At 45.0% G+C, this 20,355-nt stretch overlaps 1 protein-coding gene across 8 annotated transcripts in view; it reads left to right on the forward strand.

The window, feature by feature from the left end:
- The window catches only part of DNAAF8 (dynein axonemal assembly factor 8), a 93,417-nt gene that overhangs the window by 46,371 nt on the left and 26,691 nt on the right, over window positions 1-20,355 (forward strand). For 7 of the 8 annotated variants that reach the window (XM_051779912.1, XM_051779902.1, XM_051779950.1 and 4 more), the window contains exons 14-22: window positions 352-468; window positions 2,832-2,976; window positions 5,049-5,322; window positions 8,581-8,687; window positions 11,675-11,829; window positions 13,123-13,267; window positions 16,067-16,195; window positions 17,764-17,958; window positions 19,197-19,523. In XM_051779912.1, coding sequence (XP_051635872.1) covers window positions 352-468; window positions 2,832-2,976; window positions 5,049-5,322; window positions 8,581-8,687; window positions 11,675-11,829; window positions 13,123-13,267; window positions 16,067-16,195; window positions 17,764-17,958; window positions 19,197-19,523 — 1,594 coding nt within the window. The remainder of the gene's footprint in view (window positions 1-351; window positions 469-2,831; window positions 2,977-5,048; window positions 5,323-8,580; window positions 8,688-11,674; window positions 11,830-13,122; window positions 13,268-16,066; window positions 16,196-17,763; window positions 17,959-19,196; window positions 19,524-20,355) is intronic. The other variant, XM_051779967.1, reaches the window with a different exon arrangement.

Consider the following 20,355-nt stretch of genomic DNA (forward strand, 5'->3'; position numbering starts at 1 on the left):
AGCACAGTCGAGAATTGAAGGCTCTGCTCAGGTCCGTCTGCTATGGATGGAACTCCTGGTGATACCTGTGGGTGTTCTGTGTGCTGGGGAGTCTCTGGATTGGACACTGGGAATGCTCAGGCTCCCAGGAAGTGGTTGCAGATTCATATTCTTGGGATATCACTTAATTGGAGCAAGAGGAATGGTTGTAAGAAAGCAAATGACATGTTAACAACATTGGACTAATGAGTTTAACCCACCCATGTGCATCCTTGGGTGGTCTCTAGCCATAAAATACTCTGTTTTTCCAAGCCCTTTATTTTGAGAGACCAAGATAACATGCAAGTGAGAAGTGTCCTTTGTGTGTTTCAGGCAGCAGAGAAGGTGTTTGTGGTGCCAAATGGATTTTACTGGCAGACAGTTGAAAGTGGTGACAAATACTTCCCTGACAGCAGTGCCATGGAGGCCTGCAGAGATACAGACACTGAGGTAAAGAACAGCAAGCACACCACTCCTTCCTGGCTTGTGGGATGATGTGGAACACTGAGAGACAATTAGGTGACCTGGAATATTTCAGTCTTGAGGTTTGGTATAAATACTGATCTTGAAGTATTTTTCACTCAGACCTAAATGTACCAGCCGAGTGTTTCATGTCATCAGTATTGATGTGCTGATTGCTCTGAGCCACAGGAGATTTAACTTTGAAATCTGTGGGTTGAAGAAATTGCTACCAACCAGGTGCAAATCAGTAACAGTAGACAAAATTTTGATAACCTGAAACCACTTGACTGTAAGCCAGCATACAGCACAGCTTTGATTAAACTCGGGCTCAGAAAAATTCAAGGAAGTTGCTGAAGGTTCTGGTACTACCTGACTTACAATAACTGTGTGTTGTGTGAACAAGTAGGAAGTAATTCTATTTGTTTTACTCCAGGTGACTTAAATTAGCTCATGTTTCCGTCTGTTTAGGAGTGCCCATCAAAATGTATGTGACCTACTCCTGTGTAAAGTAATTTGTAATGAGAAGAGCAGAGCAGGTCCAGCAGCAGTAACCAGAGCCAGCCAAGAGTCATGGAAACACACAGTGGTTTGGGTTGGAAGGCACCTTAAAGGTGCCTCCTTTCTGTTAAGGGTGGGATGGCCCTGTCCCATGGGCAGAGACACCTTCCACCAGCCCAGGTTGCTCCAAACCACGTCCAACCTGGCCTTGGACATTTCCAGGGATCCAGGGGCAGCCACAGCTTCTCTGGGCAACCTGTGCCAGGGCCTCACCACCCTCACAGACAAGAATTCCTTCCCAATATCCCACCTAACCCTTCCCTTTGGCAGTGGGAAGCCATTCCCCCTTGTCCTGTCCCTCCAGGTCCTTGTCCCAAGTCCCTCTCCAGCTCTCCTGGATCCCCTTTAGGCCCTGGAAGGGGCTCTCAGGTCTCCCTGGAGCCTTCTCTTCTCCAGGTGACCCCCCCCCCCCAGCTCTCCCAGCCTGGCTCCAGAGCAGAGGGGCTCCAGCCCTTAGAACAGCTCCCTGGCTTCCTCTGGACTTGCTCCAGCAGGTCAAAATCTTTCTTGTCTTGGTGGCCGCAGAGCTGGACACAGTGTCCAGGTGGAAATCCACAGTGACAAGGCCAAGCCAGGAAATCCATGGGTTTGGTCAGTGGCCAGAATTGGTGACATCCAAGACTGGGCCAGGCCCACCTCAACAAAGCTCTGACAGAGAGAAAAGCCAAGTTCCAGGCCCCCGAAAAGAGGGGAGATGGGCACTTCCTGAGGTTTCCTGATGCTGGATGGCTGTGTTATCACAGCTGGCCCCAAGCCCAGGCAGCTAAGCTCCAGGGACTGTGAGCAGATACAGAAAATACTCCCTTCCTGGCTGCTGTGAGTTCTGGGTTGGTATCTGGAAAGCTTGAGCTAAACAAACATAAAGAAATAGAGCTTTTATTCCTAATTAGCCTACTTTTATATGATTTGAGTAAATGTATATCTTCATTTAGCATGCTGGTATGAGCCTCACAATGTCTTTATGGGGGAGTAGCATTTCATTTCAAGTGTCCAGTACTGATGAATTCATTTGGCATTTGCTGCAGCTGTAAACCTTGGTCTGGGCAAATCCTCGTGCTGCTCTGCATCCAGGAGAACCGTGCCCAGATTGGGGCCAGGGCAGTCAGCTTGTGTGACCTACAGCAAAACAGTGTTATCCACAGCACCACACCATTCCCTGTTTTAAAGCACTTGCTTTTTAAACCAATTTGTTTCTCTGATGGGAAAGTAATAATAATTTGCTTCCCTTTTGGGTATAGACGTTCAGAACATGTTGCTGTGTGTCTTCCTATGTGCCAGAATGGGCTGAATTGGATTAGTCTGGTAGAGAAGACTTCAAAATGTAAATTTGGGAGAGTACCAGTCATGTGTTTGCCTTTTGATCTTTTTTTTTTAATGTTGATTATGTCGCTTTTATAGGTATAAAGAAACAACCAGTTAGTCTATTATTATTTAATCATCTAGAAATATGGGCAAATGATAGTACACAGAGTTAAACAGCAGAGGTGATGTGCTTTGGTCTCTGCCCCAGAGACCTTGCAGTTTTTTACTAGTAGGTTTACATGACAAAAGGCACAATTATATCAACAGAAATAGATTAAATTATAATTATCATTGATAGTTGTGATTCAGCCCAAAGCTAAGAGCCTTCTTGTGAACTGCACATAAACATAAACCAAAACCAAGCCTCTTTGTAGCTCCTGGAGTGTAGATCCATCCTGGGAACCAAAGGTGAGCAGAAGGGATGCAACTGTGAGGTTGTTGAAGGCTTGGAAGCATTTGCCTCATTTTCCCAACGTGCTCCTTCTGTTCAGGTTGCCATGGTGCTGCTGTTTGAGAGGCTCCTCCGAAGTCCCCTGGCTGCCCATCACCTGCTGCAGCTGCTGCTCAGCTCTGGCCTGGATGTCTGTGGCCTCCGCCTGCTCTATCCCCAGCAGGATGTGCTGCTCTCCAGCTCAGGTGAGCTCTGCTTTTCCTTCAGATCCTGTGATGGTGCCGAAGGGAAGACAAAGATCTGTAAATCCAAAGCTGAAGGGTGATGTGGTGCTGTGGGCATGGGCAGAGGGTGTCAGATTTGCTTTATAAGTCCCAAAAGAAATTATACAATATCTTGGGCTGTTTCTTTCCTTCTGTTCCCGGTGTTGAGTATCCACGAGTTGAATTTTTAACCCTTGATACATTTTTGTGTCTCAGAGTTTAGTTGTTCCTTTGCAGCAAGCTCTCCCAAACTGCAGTGCTCTAAGCTCCAGGGTTAGAATCATGTGAGTTAAATATAATAATTTAGTTCCCCACTATGTTGCTGAAGGTTTTAGCTGCAGAAAATCCAGCCTTCCTCTTCCACAATTCCCCCATCTCATTGCCTGTGGGACTTCACAAGCATGGGCAAAGTACTGATCTAGCTGTCCTGTAATTGCATTGGCTGGTAAAACATCCACAAAATGTCATATTGTTTAATAGAATCCCATGATAGGATCCCATCTGAGATGGGAGGCCAACAAGATAAGGTAAATAAAAATGATCTGGGTCTCTGAACTCAAATCACAAAGACACCAATGTGTCAAATGAGCATGTTATGGTCAAGTCTTTATTTTTTCCCATTTGGGAAACAGAGATGATGAAACCTGTCTTAAAGCATTATGGAATATTATTAGTTGCTAATGCAACATAATTCCAGAGCGACAGGTGTTGCATTAGCTGCAAAGTTTAGAGATTGCCTCTGTAATACAGCCTGGCTTGTGCTTTCTTTTAAACCAGGCAGTTCTCCTGGAAGGTTTGTGTATGACACCACCTCATACAGACAGTCTATTTCCCGTGGGAAAGATATAGGCAGGCTGAGAGTGAGGGAAATGGGTTTGCTTTTCCTCTGGCAGAAGGTGAGTGAAGACCAGCTTCATCAGAGAAAATTCTCCAGTCTCCCTGCTCTCTTTTTGCATTTGGAAGCAAGAGGAGCAGACTGCCTTAGGAATGGGGTTGCAGTTCTCTCAGGGCTGTGCACGTAACACATTCCTGGTGATAGCTGGAGAAATGAAGGAGGACTTCAGAAATGAATAAGGAAACCATAAAATCACCAGTCATTAGGAGCTGACAGGCAGCAGATCTGCTTCAATGCTCTATACCAGGCAGTATTATTTAAGAACATTTTGTATGAAGAGACAATTCATTTGAGCTGAGAACTGCTGGGTGAGTTTGTAAATTAGACTTTTACCCGTTTGAAAACTTGAAAATTATTATTTTAAGTATTTACAGCCAGTTGCTTCATCATCTACCTGCTCCAGAGACTTATGTTCTGGTTTCTGATTCTTATGCAAGAAATTATGTCTTTGAATATGCTTTTAAACCTAAGGGAAGCCTTGCTGCTTTTTCTAACAGCTGCAGTAAGAACTGTAGAGAAGCCAAATTTGTTTTTTCTCTTTGTTTTTACTTCCTGGACCCAGCTATGCTGGGAGACATGGGAAAAGGTTTACCAGAGACATGGGGAAGAGTTGATGCAGCTGATCTTACAGCATTGTACAAAATCTGTATTTGATGCAGAAGGAAACAATGTAGAAAAGAAGTCTTCAAATTTCTAGTTTGTGATCCCTTTCCAAAACATCCCTTTCCACAGGACCTTCTTCTTGTCCTGTCTCTACTTCAATCCCCAGCCTTGTGGTCATGAACAACAGACTGCACAGGAACTTAAAGTGCTGAATTTGGGTTGGAAAAGACCTTAAAGACTGTCTAGTTCCAACCCCCTGCCATGGACAGGGACACTTCCAGTGTATCACCTGCTCTGTAATCACTAACTCTGTGCTCACACCTTTCCACAGCAAATATGAGGCAACCAATTCCTCTGTCTTTAATTGAGCACCTTCAGTAATCTCAGATTTAGCATTAGGTAAAAATGTGCAGGTGCTGCCTGCATGGGACCCACAGGGCAGGTAACCAGGTGGTTCCCCTTTTGAGGTCTGGCTATGACAGAGCACTTGAGTGGGATGAATGACCTTGGGGCTGGTTGTTCCACGTTTTACTCACACGTATGTTTGTTTCCACAGAAAAGCTGCCTTCTTCCTACACCTCAGAGCTTGGCAACGTGCCACCAGTGCTGGCACTGTGTGTGAGAGGGCCTAGAGCACGTGGCACCTTGCAGGACATCGTGGGGCCATCTGACCCATGGCTGGCCAGAGTGACAGACTGTGGTTCCATCAATGCCACCTACAGCGAGAGCCAAGAGGAGCCTCTCATGTACCTGCCCTGCCTGGACAGCCACAGGGAGCTGTGCCTCTGGTTTGGAGGAAGGGCTGCTGGGATCCTGCACCTGCCTTCCAGGTGATGGTCTGATGGTCTGGAAGTGTTGTTCCCACAGGCAGTGTGTTCTTTACATGTCAGCCTTCTGCTAAAGGTCTGGGGAACAGGAGTGCAGGGTGGAAGGAATCTATCTACTTTTGTGTTTCCAAACCAGTTATACAGTCTGCAAAAGTCCTCCTCTTTTCTGCACCAGATCACAGAATCAAAGAATATGCTGAGTTGGAAGGGACCCATCAGGATCATTGAGTCCAACTCCTGGACAGAACACCCTGACAATCCCACCCTGTCCCTGAGAGTGTTGTCCTTGAGCTCTGTCAGCCTTGGGGCTGTGACCATTCCCTGGGGAGCCTGGTCAGTGCCCAACCACCCTCTGGGGGAAGAACTTCTTTCTGAGATCTACCCTAAACCTCTCCTGACAGGTCCTAGATGTATCAGGTGTGGGACACTTGTGATTGCTTTCCATCCCCTGTTCCCTGGTAGCGAGCCTGGTAATTCATGCACTTGCAGCAAGATTTGGAGACTTGGTGTTGAAGAAGGAGTGGCCCTTTCCTAGGAAACATGCTCTAGCTTTGCCCTATGTCCCTCCATATCAATTGATAAGGGGCTTCAGAGGGAAAAGGTTCTTTGGAGGATGATGACAGATATGTGTGAAAATGAAGGGTGGCTTATAAACCTTTAGCTGTCAGCACGAGGAATGCAATTTAGGAAGTGATGGCATAACTATAGGGTTCCAAAGAGTGCTGGGCACAAGTGAGGTTCAGGAGTCTGGAATGTCGTGCTTGGATGGGTCTGGGAATGGCTTTTAAGCATCCATTATTCCATCATGCAGCCCTGATCATCCCTGTGCTGCTGTGCAGTGCTGCAGGGAGGGGCCTGCAGCTCCCAAAGGCTCCCGGGCAGAAATGGCTTTACTGAGTGGTTTTTAATCTGAAAGTTTTTAACACTGACAAAATACCTGCTGTTGGCCTCACCCAGCGGAGCAGAGGAGGGTGAGGGAAAGGGGAGGACAGGGAGAAAAGCTTGAGCAGCTCTGTGAAGTGACACTCAGCAGACCTTGCACACCATCTGCACCCAGACTCCCTTGCACTCCTTATCAACACTCTCTTTCCCAAATCTCTCTGCAGTTTTTCCTTGATGGAGATGAGTACTTTCTATGGCACAAAACAATCTCTTCCCTTCCTGACAATCTTGCAGCTTCCTGGACAGAGGCTCAGACCTGAGGGCCCAGGGAGCACATTTAATCCTCTGTGTGAGCATAGAGCTCTGCTGTGCTCAGAGGGCCCTTTCCTGCTTGTTAGGGCAGCAGAGGTTGGAAAGGGTCTGGGACACAAGTCCTGTGAGGAGCAGCTGGGGAGCTCAGCCTGGAGAAAAGGAGGCTCAGGGGGGACCTTCTCACTCTCTACATCTCCCTGACAGGAGGAGGGAACCAGAGGGGGCTGTCGGACTCTGCTCCCAAGGAACAAGGGACAGGACAAGAGGAAACAGCCTCAAATTATAGCAGGGGAGGTTCAGGTTGGATATTGAGGAAAATTTCTTCACTGAAAGGGTGGTGAAACCCTGGCACAGCTGTGGTGGAGTCACCACCCCAAAAGTGTTCAAAAAGAGAGTAGATGTGGCCCTTCATAATGCAGATTAGTGGGCATGGTGGTGTTCAGTCAAAGTTTGGACTTGATGATCTTGGAGATCTTTTCCAACCTTAATGATTCTGTGATTCTATAGTATCAAACTGCAGCTCTCCCCTCCCTGGTGTCATGTCTGCCACAGCCCTGTGTAAGCACATGGGATGCAGCCTCTGCACTGGGGTTTTTGGCTTGTGGGCATCTCCTTTTAGCATTGCTGAACAAATGATGCTGTGGTGAAACTGCTGCAGAAAGCTCAGAGAAGGCCCTGCACCTACAGGCTGTGGACAGTTCTTAGGATCCTGGCTGCTCCTGGGGGCAGTGTGGCACAGTGGCTGTGGCAGCAGGCTGGGGGGAGATCAGCTGCAGTGCTGGCAGTGCTTTCTGCAGAGTGGCAAAGCTCAGCCATGTGGAACTAACCTGGTGCTGGGGAGGGATTGTGTGTCAGAGTTCAGCTCTGCTTGGCCATCAACAGCCGCTCTCATCATTTTTATTTTTAAGATGGGGAAAAAAATCAATGTGGCAAAATTTTAAAATTTACTTTGATTTGTTACCTGACATGTGTACTATATATAGTAATAATATATACTATTATTTTATACTATTATATAAGTTTATTATTAATAATTCATATTACAGCTTTGTATATACATTTATTTGCAAACATAAATATATAATTTCTATTTATAAATTTATGATTTACATTTAAAGATTATGTATCTTATAAATTTACTATACATATATAAATATACATTATTATATGAATTTATTATTATATCAATTATATATATATGATATATTATTATTTAGTTTATTTATTATTTGGTTTCTATTTTTATTTTGTTTGTTTGTTTATTTTTCCTCTTACAAAGATGATGAGTTCTGCTCCTGTGGTATAACTTAGTCTGGTGTGGCACTACATTCTAAACAATACACTTGTCTTTCTCCTAACGCTGGTGATTTGGTCCACTGGGAGACAGGAATACAAACTGCAGCTCAGATGGGCCTTTGCAGATTATCCTTGCAGATGCCATGGGCTCCTGGGAGTGAGCGAGCAGGATGTGTTCCAGAGAGCAGGATACATTCCAGCCAGCTCAGAAGGGCTGAGGCAGGTTTGCCTGAGCAGCCTGTGCTCACAGTCCCAGCCAAACTGTTCCCAGACAGTCCTTGGCTCCCAAACCACACCTTCTGTTCACCCTGCCCTGATCTGGGCCTGCTGGATATGCAGGGAAGTTGCAGAGGTTTCCCTGGCACATCTCTGCCAGACTCGATCGTGCTTGTTGCCTAACATGAACCTTCCAAACTGCTTAAACTCAGGCTAAAGAACCCCATGTGAACAGCAACTATGATGTGTCTGTGGGTGGGAATAGCTCTGGTAGTGCAGCCTAACATATTTATTGATTCCCAGATTTCTTTGCCAAGCTGGGTACTTTGCATTAGCTACTTTTAATTGAACACAGAGAGCCTCAGGGGGAGTAATATAAAAATGTTCAGTCAGAGAGACCTCAATGCAGCTCATGTCAGGGACACGGGATTGAAATGGCTTTTTCAGTAAAGCAGTTTTACCAGAGAAGCTTCTGTGGCCCTGGATTTGCTGCAGAAAGTAGATTTGAGTCAGAATCTGGTGTAACAGCTTTTAATATTTATCATTTTTCTGTAGCTCTCAGGGTCCTTCATCAGCTGGGACAGAAGCAGATGAAGAAAAGATTGATCTCCAGAGCATGATGCTGCCTCGACGTCCAGCCATGCTTGTCTCAACTACCAAAGGTCAGCGTTGGATTCATCTGGAGGTTTCATGGTTCTTCTTCACTGGCAATGTCACTTTACCCCAGCCCATCTGTCTTGGGAAATTCTGCTTCCCTGGATTGCTCAGGGCTGTGACCTGGCCAGTTCTAGAGCCAGCAATGAATTTCTAGTGGAACATTTTTCCTGTAATGAAGTGGCAGAGAAGTGTTACACATCAACCTCCTTGTGGAGGCAGCTGCTGGAGTCCTCCAGGCTGCTTAGATGTCACTGAAGGGGGGGGGAAGAAACAAAAAACCAGTGCACAGGAAATCTCTGCACAGAGGGGCCTGTTCATCAGAGAAATAGTGAAGGCCTAATAGAATCCTTAAATTGCTTGTTTATCTGATCAGAGATCATCTGTCTCTCCTGGTGAAGAGCTGAATATAATCATCAGGGGAATTAAATGGTTAAGGCTTCATTCAGGGCAGGGTTGACCATGCAGTCAGAAAGGGGAGCAGTGCATTAAGCTGATTCCACTCAAATACCCCTTTTCCCTTTGTAGGAGTTTTCTTCTCTTCTGAATTGGTACCTAACTAGCTGCAGGCTGTGTCCAAGGGACACCTGCCAAGGCCTCACCTGGCTAAGAAGGATCCCGTTGGTGTTGGGGTACCTGCTGTAAGGGCCAATGTGCTGACAGACTTCTGTAGTGGGGCCTGGCACAGCAGATCTGGGGTGCAAGGGATTTTTGGACAATGTTTAGAGCATTGGTGGCTGGTTTCTGCTCCCACAGTTGATAGTTTCACAGGAATGGAACCTGAGGGGAGCAGAAGGTCAGTAGCTGTCAGGGAGAAGGTGGCAGAAGGGAGGCAGGATTGAAGTGACAGAGAAAGAAAGCATGGGAAATTACATTGCCAAAGGAAAAAATCCATGAGAAAAGGGTGAGAGCATAAGCAAAAAGATGAAAGGAACACAAAGAGACAGAGGGTGATGGGAGGAAAATGGAGAAGGGAGAAAGCAAGAAAAAACAAGTCTCAGTTTTGAAATACTCTTTGGTACAACAGCGCATGTTAACTCAGGTACTTTGGCAGCCAGCCATTGGCTCTGTTATTTGGGATGGGGATTGATGGCAGCTGGTGGCTACTGATGGAATGAGTCACATATTCTGCCTCCCCTTCCTTTTATGGCCATTAATGATTCACAGTTGCTGTGGGCTGCTGAGTTACACCACACCACGTTCCATGTATATTTGGGCTCAGGAAGTCACTGTTGAGCTTCATTCCTAAGATAGCTGGATCATGGCTCTTGGAAGGGAAGCTGAAAATCTGGTCTGGGAGCAGACACACTGTGGGGTTTTAAGGAAAGGAAACATTCACTAACTCCTTCCCTCAGGGTTCCAGCAGCTTCTCTTGGAGACAGGAATATTTACCCATACAGAGCAGATGTACTGCATCTCCCACCAGGTAGATCTGCCTCTTCTCAATAATCCAAGTTTTAGTCCCCCTAGCAGGTATTTTTGTTGATTTGGGTTTTTTATATGCAAAAATGTTTTTTAGAACTGTTGTCAACTAGAAAGGAACCAAAATTTTACCACCCATAACCCTGTATTTTGACAGTTCCCATATAATGAATGTCTGCCTTAAAGTCAGTGGTAAAGCCAAATAGAAATTTTAGGCAAAGAAACACCCTACCTGTCCCATCCTTAGTGCTAAACACAAGGTTTGTCTTGTTTTGGTACTGTTGCTTTGAACTACCAGTCTGAGCCTTGGTCAGATTCTTGAGAGGATGGTTATTCATACCACAAAATCTAAAATAAAAAGAAATAGTCGCTGTCCTACCCACCAAAACAAGCGTAATTAGGACGCAGAGACTGAACTCCTCCAATCTCATATCACCTGATTAGAGCTAAGAGAAATTAATGGGGCAGTGTAGAGGAAACCCATGGAGAAGTGGCACTGAGGCTTCGCCCTCAGAGGTCACTCTTGGCAGGTTATGAGATCTGAATGTACATTGTGAGGGATAAAAAGCTGTGTTAGAGCTGGGAAGGTGTGATAATGAAGGTGGTGGTAAAAACAGCCAAAATAAGATTAGAACAAAGCAAAGACCTCAAGTTGATCAGAAGCTTCAAGGAAAAGTCTTGATGTTGTCTTGTAGTGCCTAAGATGGGGCTTAGACTGCTCGGGAGATCTTGTAGTCTCTTTTTCCTGGTCTTGCCCATAGCATGTGTTGGCAGTGAGCTTGGGATTCAACTCACAAAGCAGGAGTCTAAACCCCAAGGTGCTAACCCAATGGAACCTTATCTACTGGGGTGAGGGGCACAAGAAGAACTCAAGCAGCCAGACCCAGTGGATGAGGATCAGGTAGGACAGAGCAGGCTGGTACCACTGTCATGATGACCAAGGAACCTCTGAGGCCTCAGATGGTTTCCAAACCAAAGAGTGAGGTGAAATCATGATCACAGGCTGGTCCAAAGCTTCAGGAGACTGTACCACAAGGCAGGTTCTGGGATGAAGGTTAGAGACAGGAGTAAAGGAGGGTCAAGAGGAAGCAGGAGGTGGTGCTGAGCAGGATTGCAGAAGCAGCTACAGGCTGGGACCACCAGTAACAGCAGAGAGGAATGGCTGGGGCTGCTTCATGCACTTCATAGTGGAGAAATTGTTCAAGAACAAGCTGTTCTTGTTGACTTTGGTTACTCATCATGTGGCCAGGCTTATCAGGCCCCCAGTCACCACAGGGTGACACACTGCCTGCACGTGAGCTGAGCCACATACCCCCCAGACCTGATGAGACAGGCTATCTGGAGTGTATGATTCATAAAGAAATTACTGATGATGCCATAAGCTTTTCCATCCTAGGGTGGCACTGGCTTGCAGTCATTATGAGCTGGATATAGCAAATAAACTGTAAAACACAGTGTCACCATTTGGGATGTGCTTCAAGCTGGAACCACCCACTGTGAGAGCTGCCTTGCACTGGTACCACAGCTTCTGTGACAATAACACGCTGCTTTCCTTGCCCTCTCTTTTCTGTAGGGGACATCATTTTGCTGGTGTCGCCTGTGGTGTCTCCTCGTGCCTATGGAAGGGTGATGTCTGTCTGTGCTCGTCGGGGGTTTGTCCTGCAAGGCCTCAGGCAGCTGCAGCTCTCACCCCAGCAAGGCCTTGTGCTGAGCATGACAACAAGGCAGGTACTGGACAGAACACAGCGAGTTGTATACCCTGTTACCCCTTGGTCTGGAACTAATTATGCCAATGCTCCTCTAGTAAGTGCTCCAAGGACTCCCATTCCCTCTTTTCCAGCTACACAGCACTTGTGTTCTCCCTGTTCCTGGGAGCGGCACTTGGGTTGCTTTCAGTGCTGGCTTTTCTCTAGTAGGAAAAATCCCTCTGGGCCTTGGCCTCTCACTAGGAACAGGAGTGTAAATTCATCATTGGGCCTCCTCCTACTAAAACAAATATGAATTTTACCATTGATCTCAGAAAAGCAAGTAGCCCCATGAACCAAAATAACACTCACTGATCTGCAAAGGTGTGTTCAGGAGATAGTCTTCACTAACAGGCTGATATTTGGTGCTGTACTTCACAGTCCATCGGGGCCTTTCAGCAGGAAGTCCCCTCATTCAATGCACTCCAAATGCATTGCAAAAAGAGCTTTCCTGTTATCAAAACTAACTTTTTTTTCTTTGAACCTCTTTCTAACATGGTGATAGATTTGAGTTAAAATGCAGTTGGCATTTTGACAAGTCAGCCTAAGGAAACAGCAATAATCATAAATGCAAGACTGGAGTCAAACTTAACATGTGCAAGAAGTCCAGTGCTGCACTTCGTACATTATAAATCACACAGAAATCTTATGGCACCTTCTCTCACAAAGGAGCAGATCCCTGACTTCAAATTATCATGCTGAGCATTGTTTGCTGTGTCAGTCAGCAAATACATCATTTTGCAAATTAAACTGTACAAATCCCCTCTTTTCTGCTTAAGCCTAAGGAATAATAATGTCCCTGGCCATGATATTTGTTAGGATGAATATAACCTATTTATGGAATACCACAGACCAAATAACCAGGTGTTTGGAGCATGATCCTGAGTGGCCATTAAGAAGTTAACAGCAGCAGCTATTGCTCCAATGTGCTGTTTGGAGCTAAAATTTCTGAAAATCATCCCTTCATTTGGGACTCAAGATCATTTTTGTATGAGTGACTTAAAGTGGTACCACATTTCAGCTCTGTTACCACTGTTGTGGTTTTGGTCCAGCCCAGTTCCAGGGCAGAATGTTTTTATGTAAAGCCTCTTCCCTGAGGTTTAAATTAAGTTTCTCTGCCTCATGAATAGGTGATGCATGAACACCTAGATATTGAAAATTCCTGTGCCTCAGTGTTGAGCTGTATCATGTTATGCCATCGCAATTTATCTATTTGCTGGAGTGCCATAGTAATTACATGTGGATTTAGCAGTCTAACTTGCCCTCATTATTTCAGATTGATGTATTTTGCCCTGGAAAGAGTTCAAGCTCACCTGATAGTCCTGCAAGGGGAGAACTCCCAGCTGAACCACGGGGGCACTGCCTCGTTTTGTTGCTGAGGAAGGAGAATGCAAGTCATCACATTCCTGCCCTGATGAAAGGTAATGCTTTCCCTGCTCACCAGCCTGGGGGAAGGAGGTTTGCATTTCACTGTGTGTGAGCTAAACATTAGCAGTCTGACCACAGCTGTTACAGTGCAGGGAATAGTTATGGACAATATCAAGGCCTGCTAGTTTTCTGTACGTTTCCCCAGACCAAGGTGTGAATCAGTCATGACTACCCATTCAACAGAGCAGGCTGATCTTTACCAGGTGTTTGATTTTAGCACTGGAATCCTCTTGAACTTAGAATCACTGAGTAGTTCCTTTTGGAAAGGACCTCAGAGGGTCTCATCCAACTTCCTGCTCAGTACAGCATCAGCAGTGAATTCCAGTCAGGATGCTCAGGGGTTTCCCTGTCAGGTCTTGAAAATCTACAAGGCTCCCCTGCCTTTCTGGGGCTTTGTTCCAATGCTGGGCCATCCTTATGAGAACTGTTTTTTCTTTATGTCAAGTTGAGCCTCCCCTGCTTGAATTTGTGAGCCTTGTCTCCGTACACCTCCATACTGGGCCTGACTTGGTCATCTCACACACATGGCACGTGGTGTGGGATTCTTGGGATTGTCCTGTGCAGTGCCAGGAGTTGGACTTCGATGATTCTTGTGGGTCCCTTCCAGCTCAGGACTTTCTATGATTATATGACCTCAACAACCTCCTCTCAGATATTCTTATTGCATACAGAGGTAGGATAGCCAAAATGCAGATGTGCCACTGAGCCTGAGGGCAGCATCTGATCCTACCAATACCAGCTCCAAGTCCTGCGTACTTGTGACTTCCAAGGACCTGAAAGGTTACTCATTTTATATTAGGGACTGCCAAAAACAGTCAAGTTGCTGCCCCAAATCTTCTTACTTGAATGAAACTATGCTGAGGCTCTGGTTCAGGAAAAACATGATTTGGTTTTCTTAAGGATGAGTTGACACTGGTCTCAAGTGGGGAAGATCAGAGTGATCAGGAGGGAACAGAAATCCTGCCCTGCCCAGCTCTTCCCAAGAAGGGGGTCCCTGTGACTGACCCCTCCATTAACACCACCACAGATAGCCCATGAGGAGGACATTCATCCACAGCCCAGTCACTTCCTTTAAACTGTCCATTTTAGAGGTTTGGGAAAAAAAAATGGCAATTCAAAAAGTCCTGGGCTTTTTCTCCTGAGACTATCACAGACTGTTCTGAAAACAAGTGCAGACACAGAGGATTAATCATGGCAGAATAATTAGAGCCCTATGTCACCTGCTGCCTCTACACCCAAAGGAAGTTGCTTATTAAAAAGTACAGTTTCTGCTCCTTTTCTCAGTGCCACAGAGGATGTTTACAGTGTTGATGTTTTGCACAGGGAAATTTCCACTGGAAATATATAGGTGGGACTGGAACAAAGCAAAGTCTGGAAAGGTAAAATGTTTTCCCTCATTGTAGAACTCAGGGGTTTTTTCCTTTGTTTCTAGACAGATTTTGCAAATGCCTCTTTCCATGTTTTCTGTGCTCTTTGCATCAGTCCTGTGCTTCAGAACTGACCTTAGTCCATGTTCCAGAGCCCTGGAGAGGGGAAGCTAACACTCTTGCCACACAAGCTTTGGTTTGGCCTCTTGGAAGTGAAGAATAGCACTAGGATTTGAGTAGGATAAATACCTCACTAAGAAGTTTTGCATTTATAATCAGTACCTCTGAAAAGCAGTTACCCCTTTTAGATCTTGAACACTGTTTAATTTTCAGAGCAAGAAAAAGTTCAACAATTATTCCTGAAATAGAGCAGATAAATAGGTGGTTTTGGGTAAGGATCTCTGTCTTGAGAATCAAACACTATATATTTATGTCCAAGCTTTACTTTTTGCCATGCCCCGAGTTTGAACAAACAGCAGGTAATGCTGTGACAGTGATGGCACATTTTTGGTTCCTCTTGCCTGCTGAATTTCGAGAAGCAGAGGTGATTGTCAATGGCACATCTGACACCTGAGCTTTGCCATCAGCCTCCAGCACCAATAATCCATTTCTCATGTTCCACTAGAGTGAATTTTTGACAGCCTTGTACGGTAGAAAGCAATCAAATGTGTACAAAGTAATTTTAAAAATAACAAGCCTTTAAAACTGTGGTCTGAAATATTATTACAGAAGGCTGAACTAATTGTTGTGGAAGTGTAGCATATGCCAGCCCCTTAATGCACTGCCTGTGTGCAGCCCAGCTCTTTGGAGCAGCAATGAAGCTGAGAGATTACTGGGTTTAAGCACTTAGTGTCTGTGAAAGTGGTGTGGAATCAGATATTTTCCAGGCTGGGAGTTACACGAGCAGAACATGATGTCTCTGTTCAGGTCTGAAATCTCCATGTTCACGTGGTGCCATGTGGGATGCAGGACGTTGGCCTTGTGCCTTGGGGTGTCAGACACCTTGAGGGCTTCCACGTGAGCGCTGGGCTCACATTTGTGACTCTTCCTAGTGGATACCAACTTATTTAAGATATTTATTCTAATTCAGCTGTGTGGTAGCATCTGTGCATTTGTTGCACGTTCACAGCAGGAGTTAGAAGGCGATAGAAACAACTGGGGTGCTGCTCCCAAAGCAGAGGTGTCTCCAGAGAAAGCTGTGGCCCAGCCTCAATTCTCAACAACTGCTTGCCCCACTGAAGTGATTAATGTGATTTGGGGGAGAGGAGATGGTTCAGGTGCATTTCGTGTCTCGGGTAAGCTCAGCATGACCCACATTAACGTCTCGGTAATGGAACTGTGTTCGTATGGATCAAACATTTGATAGCAGAGGCTTTTCATGTCAGAGCTCTGGATCCCTCATGTTTGCTGCTGTTCCCTGCACAGGGCTGATGGATGAGCTGGCAAAGCCAGGCCTTGGCAGTGGGCAGAGCAGCCCCCCTGTGACTGCTGGCCTGGATGCCTCTGTCTGCTTCCATGTGGCTCCGTACGCCGAGACCTCGCTGCAGGCCCTGGGTAGGTCAGAGCTGTGGGAAATGCATTGTCCTGGCTTTTATTGGATCACAGACTCAGAGAATGGTTTGGGTTGGAAGGGACCTTGGAGACCACCCTGTTCCACCCCCTGCCATGGGCAGGGGCACCTTCTACTAGACCAGGTTGCTCCAAGCCCCGTCCTTGGACACTTCCAGGGATGGGGCAGCCCCATAAGGTGTTACAACCTTATTAAGGCATTTTCCTGCAGAAAACCATTAGGAATATGCTTTTTGTATATGATAGCTCATTTACTGTTCTGCTCTCCATCAATCATGGTAATGCTCATTTGGCTGCATTCTGCTGCTAGGTAATGAATGGAAGAATCAATAGAAAAGCAAAATGAAAATACTTTTTAAGTTAATTAAAAAGACATGCAAAAAGAAATTATTTAAATGTGACATGATAACATCCAATTAAGCCTTAATTAATATATTTAGTGAAAAGATTAATATCCAGTCTATTGATATTTATTGCCATAGTTTCAAGAGAAGTCAAAATATTAAAATGAGATAAATCAGTGGTTGTGTGTAAAACTGGAATGTGCTGAAGTGATAAATGCTCTTCTTTTTCTGTAGGTGCAGAAAAGGCACTTTTCAATTTCATTTTATTCAGATATTCTTAATTTCAGTTTATACAGTTGAATTCACTTTAGTAACTCATTCATTCAAAGCTGGGAAATTGATAGGATTTGAAACAGCAAGTAAATGGGTTTTCTGCTTTAAAACTGTGACTCACATGGGTGGGAGAGTCTTAAACTTACTAGTTCTGTGCACTTGAAGGTCCTGGTAAACAGATGTTTATTTCACTAACTACAGGTTTCTTGCATGTTAAGCAGGTCCTAATAGATTTATTTAATTAAATTATTTGAATTTTTGGATGTCAGGACTTTTAGTTGAAATATGTTACTTTCCAAAACTGAATTAGTACTAAATAATAAGGAAAAATAATAATCAAATGCATGTTATTCACCATTCTCTAGCATTATGAAATGTTAAGGTATAGGAATAACTAAGTAAATAAATGTTTATCAATACAATGGTTTTAATAATTAGGTAGTGAAACAGTATGGAATCAAACACAGGCTATACCATTCCCAACAGGATCGTGGATACAAGCATGGTGTTGCAGTAGTCCCCAAATTAGCTCTCAGTTGTGTGCCCTGTAATCTCCTTGAAAGCAAAATGAAGTATTGATTTCATGTGAAGTCAAACACCAGTTATCAATCCAAAATTGATGCCTTCAATCACTTTGGTGTAGATCTATCAACTCTGCTTAAGGAGGTGAATAAGGATATCAAAATTACATGTGAATATATTTGCTTTACAAGGCAAACTGTAATTCCAGGGAAGGAGTGGAACTAATTAGTGGAGGTTTGCTGTGATAACACTCCTCATGCAGGAACCTTTTCCTGGCCATGCTGAGCTGCAGCATGAGGAGACAGTGAAACACTGGCCTTTGCTTGGTTGAGAATTAATTCCTTCACAGTAAAAAAGACCTGAGATTTGGTTTTGTGGGGTAACAGTTTTGGTTTTGATCATCTCCCTGGATAGGAGGAAACCTCAGCGCAGTTCCAGAGCCCCACAACATTCCTCTGGATTTTTTCTGCCAGCGAACGTACGCTGCTGATCCCGGGATGGAGCAAGTTGTGACGCTGACAGTGGTTGGAATGGAGACCATGAAAAGTGCTGGAGAGCTCCTTCACCAGATCCTGTTAACTGGGCTTAACAACCAGTCTTGGAGTGCAGGTGATCCCAGCTCTTGGGGAGGGCTGGGGAACTTGGTCAGGGAAGTTTATCCTGGCCAGCTGCTTTTAGCATAGCAGGAACATCATGGAAAATGTGGTGAGTGGAAGAAGAACAGGTTTCTTTGTTCACCTGCTTAAAAAGCTGAAGAATTTGTCATGACTTGTTATGGGCAAGGCCACATTTCATATCACAAACAGCTCAGGTGGCCATAATTTTCTTCAGAGACTGTCAAATTAGTTTAAAGATGTGCTTAGAATTATTAAGCTTTTATGTAATTCAGAGCATTATGTCTCTCCCTAAGTACTGAGAGATCAGGCAACTGTAACTGGGGCACAGCAACAGGAATTTGGAAGTCACAGCCTCTTTTCTGTCCTCTGACATCCTTTGTGAGCAGAACCAAGACACTTCACTGCTTCATGCTTTGATTCCTCGTGCACAGGAGGAAAACCGATGCCATCCCCATGTTAAATGCTCACACATGCATGAAGAGGGCTGTCAAGCCCTAGGCAGGATGATGATTTTATATAATTTCATGATGCAGGTTGCACTGAAGTGTAATAATACAGGAAGTGTGTGCACGAAGGGCAGAAGTCTGGCCCTGTCTTATACTGTGTCACATCCTACTCCTAAAACTGTGCTGAAATACTACTTGAAATACTACTAAGTTCTGTCCATGAGACCCCAGCTGACAGAAACTTCATGGATTAAGTCCCTAAATATTTTGCTACATTGCAGTAAGACTACTTTACAAACACAACAACATTTAAACTAGAGACAAGTCAGCATTCTATTGTAGTTTATTACTATAATGAACATTGCTTGAAGTGGAATGTTATGAGAGGTGCTAAAGGATCTATAATTATGGATTATGCTGTGGCAAGCCACATTGTTGTCAGTGTATTCTCAGGAATTCCCTTTCAACTCTTCTCCATTAGCTGTGCTCTCTAATCTAAATCATGGCATTTGCTCCCTGTGGCTCCCTGTTGATTTCCCAGATAGCCCATTTTTTCTTTTCAATGTAATGTTATTTCCTAGCATTTGTATCTTGTGGGTTTTCCCATTGTGTTCCTATATCTGCATTACAGTCCATTCTGGATGGGTGGTGGTGAAGCAGCTTTGGAACTTGTCTAGTGAAAAAAATCAGTGTGAAGTCAGAACACCTGTCTCCAAAAGCAAACAGAGCTCCCATGAAACACTTGCTGCTGTCTGATGCTGAACACTTTTCTCTTGACTTGCAGAAGAGCCTGGGTCAGGATTAGAGCTCCTAGGCCTGAAGTGGTTGCCCCACCTCACTCGATGGCAGGCCAGAGAGATAACCCCCTTTGAGGCTGGGGATACTGAGTGGCAGAGGAGCCTGGATACACTGATGTCCAACCCCGTCCTCGTGTGCCTGTTCCGGGGGATCGATGCCTACGAAACTCTTGCAGGAGTCTTGGAGGGATTAACACAGTGTAGGGAGAAGCTCACCACAAGTGGAAGTCTCCCACAGGCAGTAATGGCCTTGACTCCAGAGGTGACATTCAGACAAGCCATCCTCTTCTTCACAGAGGCTGATTTTGTAGCCGGTAAGACATGTTGTTACTATTTATGTTATCCTCAGGGATAAGGTGTTTGGGAATTGATTGAACTTGGACAAAGGAATCCAATGCTATGGGTTTTCTCAGGCACAGAAAAACTTAATAGTTTGGGGCTAAATTCTGTACTTGGCTGAATTATGATGAAGGCTATGAAATCAGCAGGAGCCAGCTGAGGGCATCTGCTAGTTGGCTTTTTAAATTAATGTGGCTCTGCTTGGCCTGGTGCCCTTTCTGAAGATCTCGAGGTGCTCCATAAGTACTGAATAGATATCAGAGCAGTTGGCAGGACCAGTAAATAACACCATGCATTTTACATTTCTATAGTAGAGAAACTGAAGAACAGGGCCAAGACCTTTTCCACCTAAAGAGGACACTGACTGTGGTACCAAACTTGTTGGGGCCTGATGCCTCGGCCTTGCCCTGTACTCAGGGGGATGAAGGTGTGACCAATGTGCAGGACCTGAAGAAAGCAGATTTCTTGAGAATTTCTTTTTAGCCTGGATGAGAATGAACAGAGGAATGGAGACCTTTGTTGTCAAAAGCTTCTCAGGCTTCAGTGATACATGCCAGCATCGATCTTTCAGCACAGTAGACTTGCTCCTGTACCAAGAGATGTATAGCCATGCCTCTTAAAACTAAATCACCGTGCAGACTGTGGGGTTATTGGTATTGGATGTTTTGGAGCAGCAGACTACAAGCTCCCGCTCTTTTCTTTTAATGTGAAATATTTTGCCATGTCACCTCCATTTTTGGGCTGCCTGACTCCTCAAACCCAGAGATAAACAGCTCTGAGCCTGCCAACTTCTGAAGGTTGGCAGGG

Source organism: Manacus candei, unplaced genomic scaffold, assembly GCF_025592945.1.
Source record: "Manacus candei isolate 608988 ecotype Guabito, Panama unplaced genomic scaffold, ASM2559294v1 h1tg000002l, whole genome shotgun sequence".
Taxonomy (NCBI): domain Eukaryota; kingdom Metazoa; phylum Chordata; class Aves; order Passeriformes; family Pipridae; genus Manacus; species Manacus candei.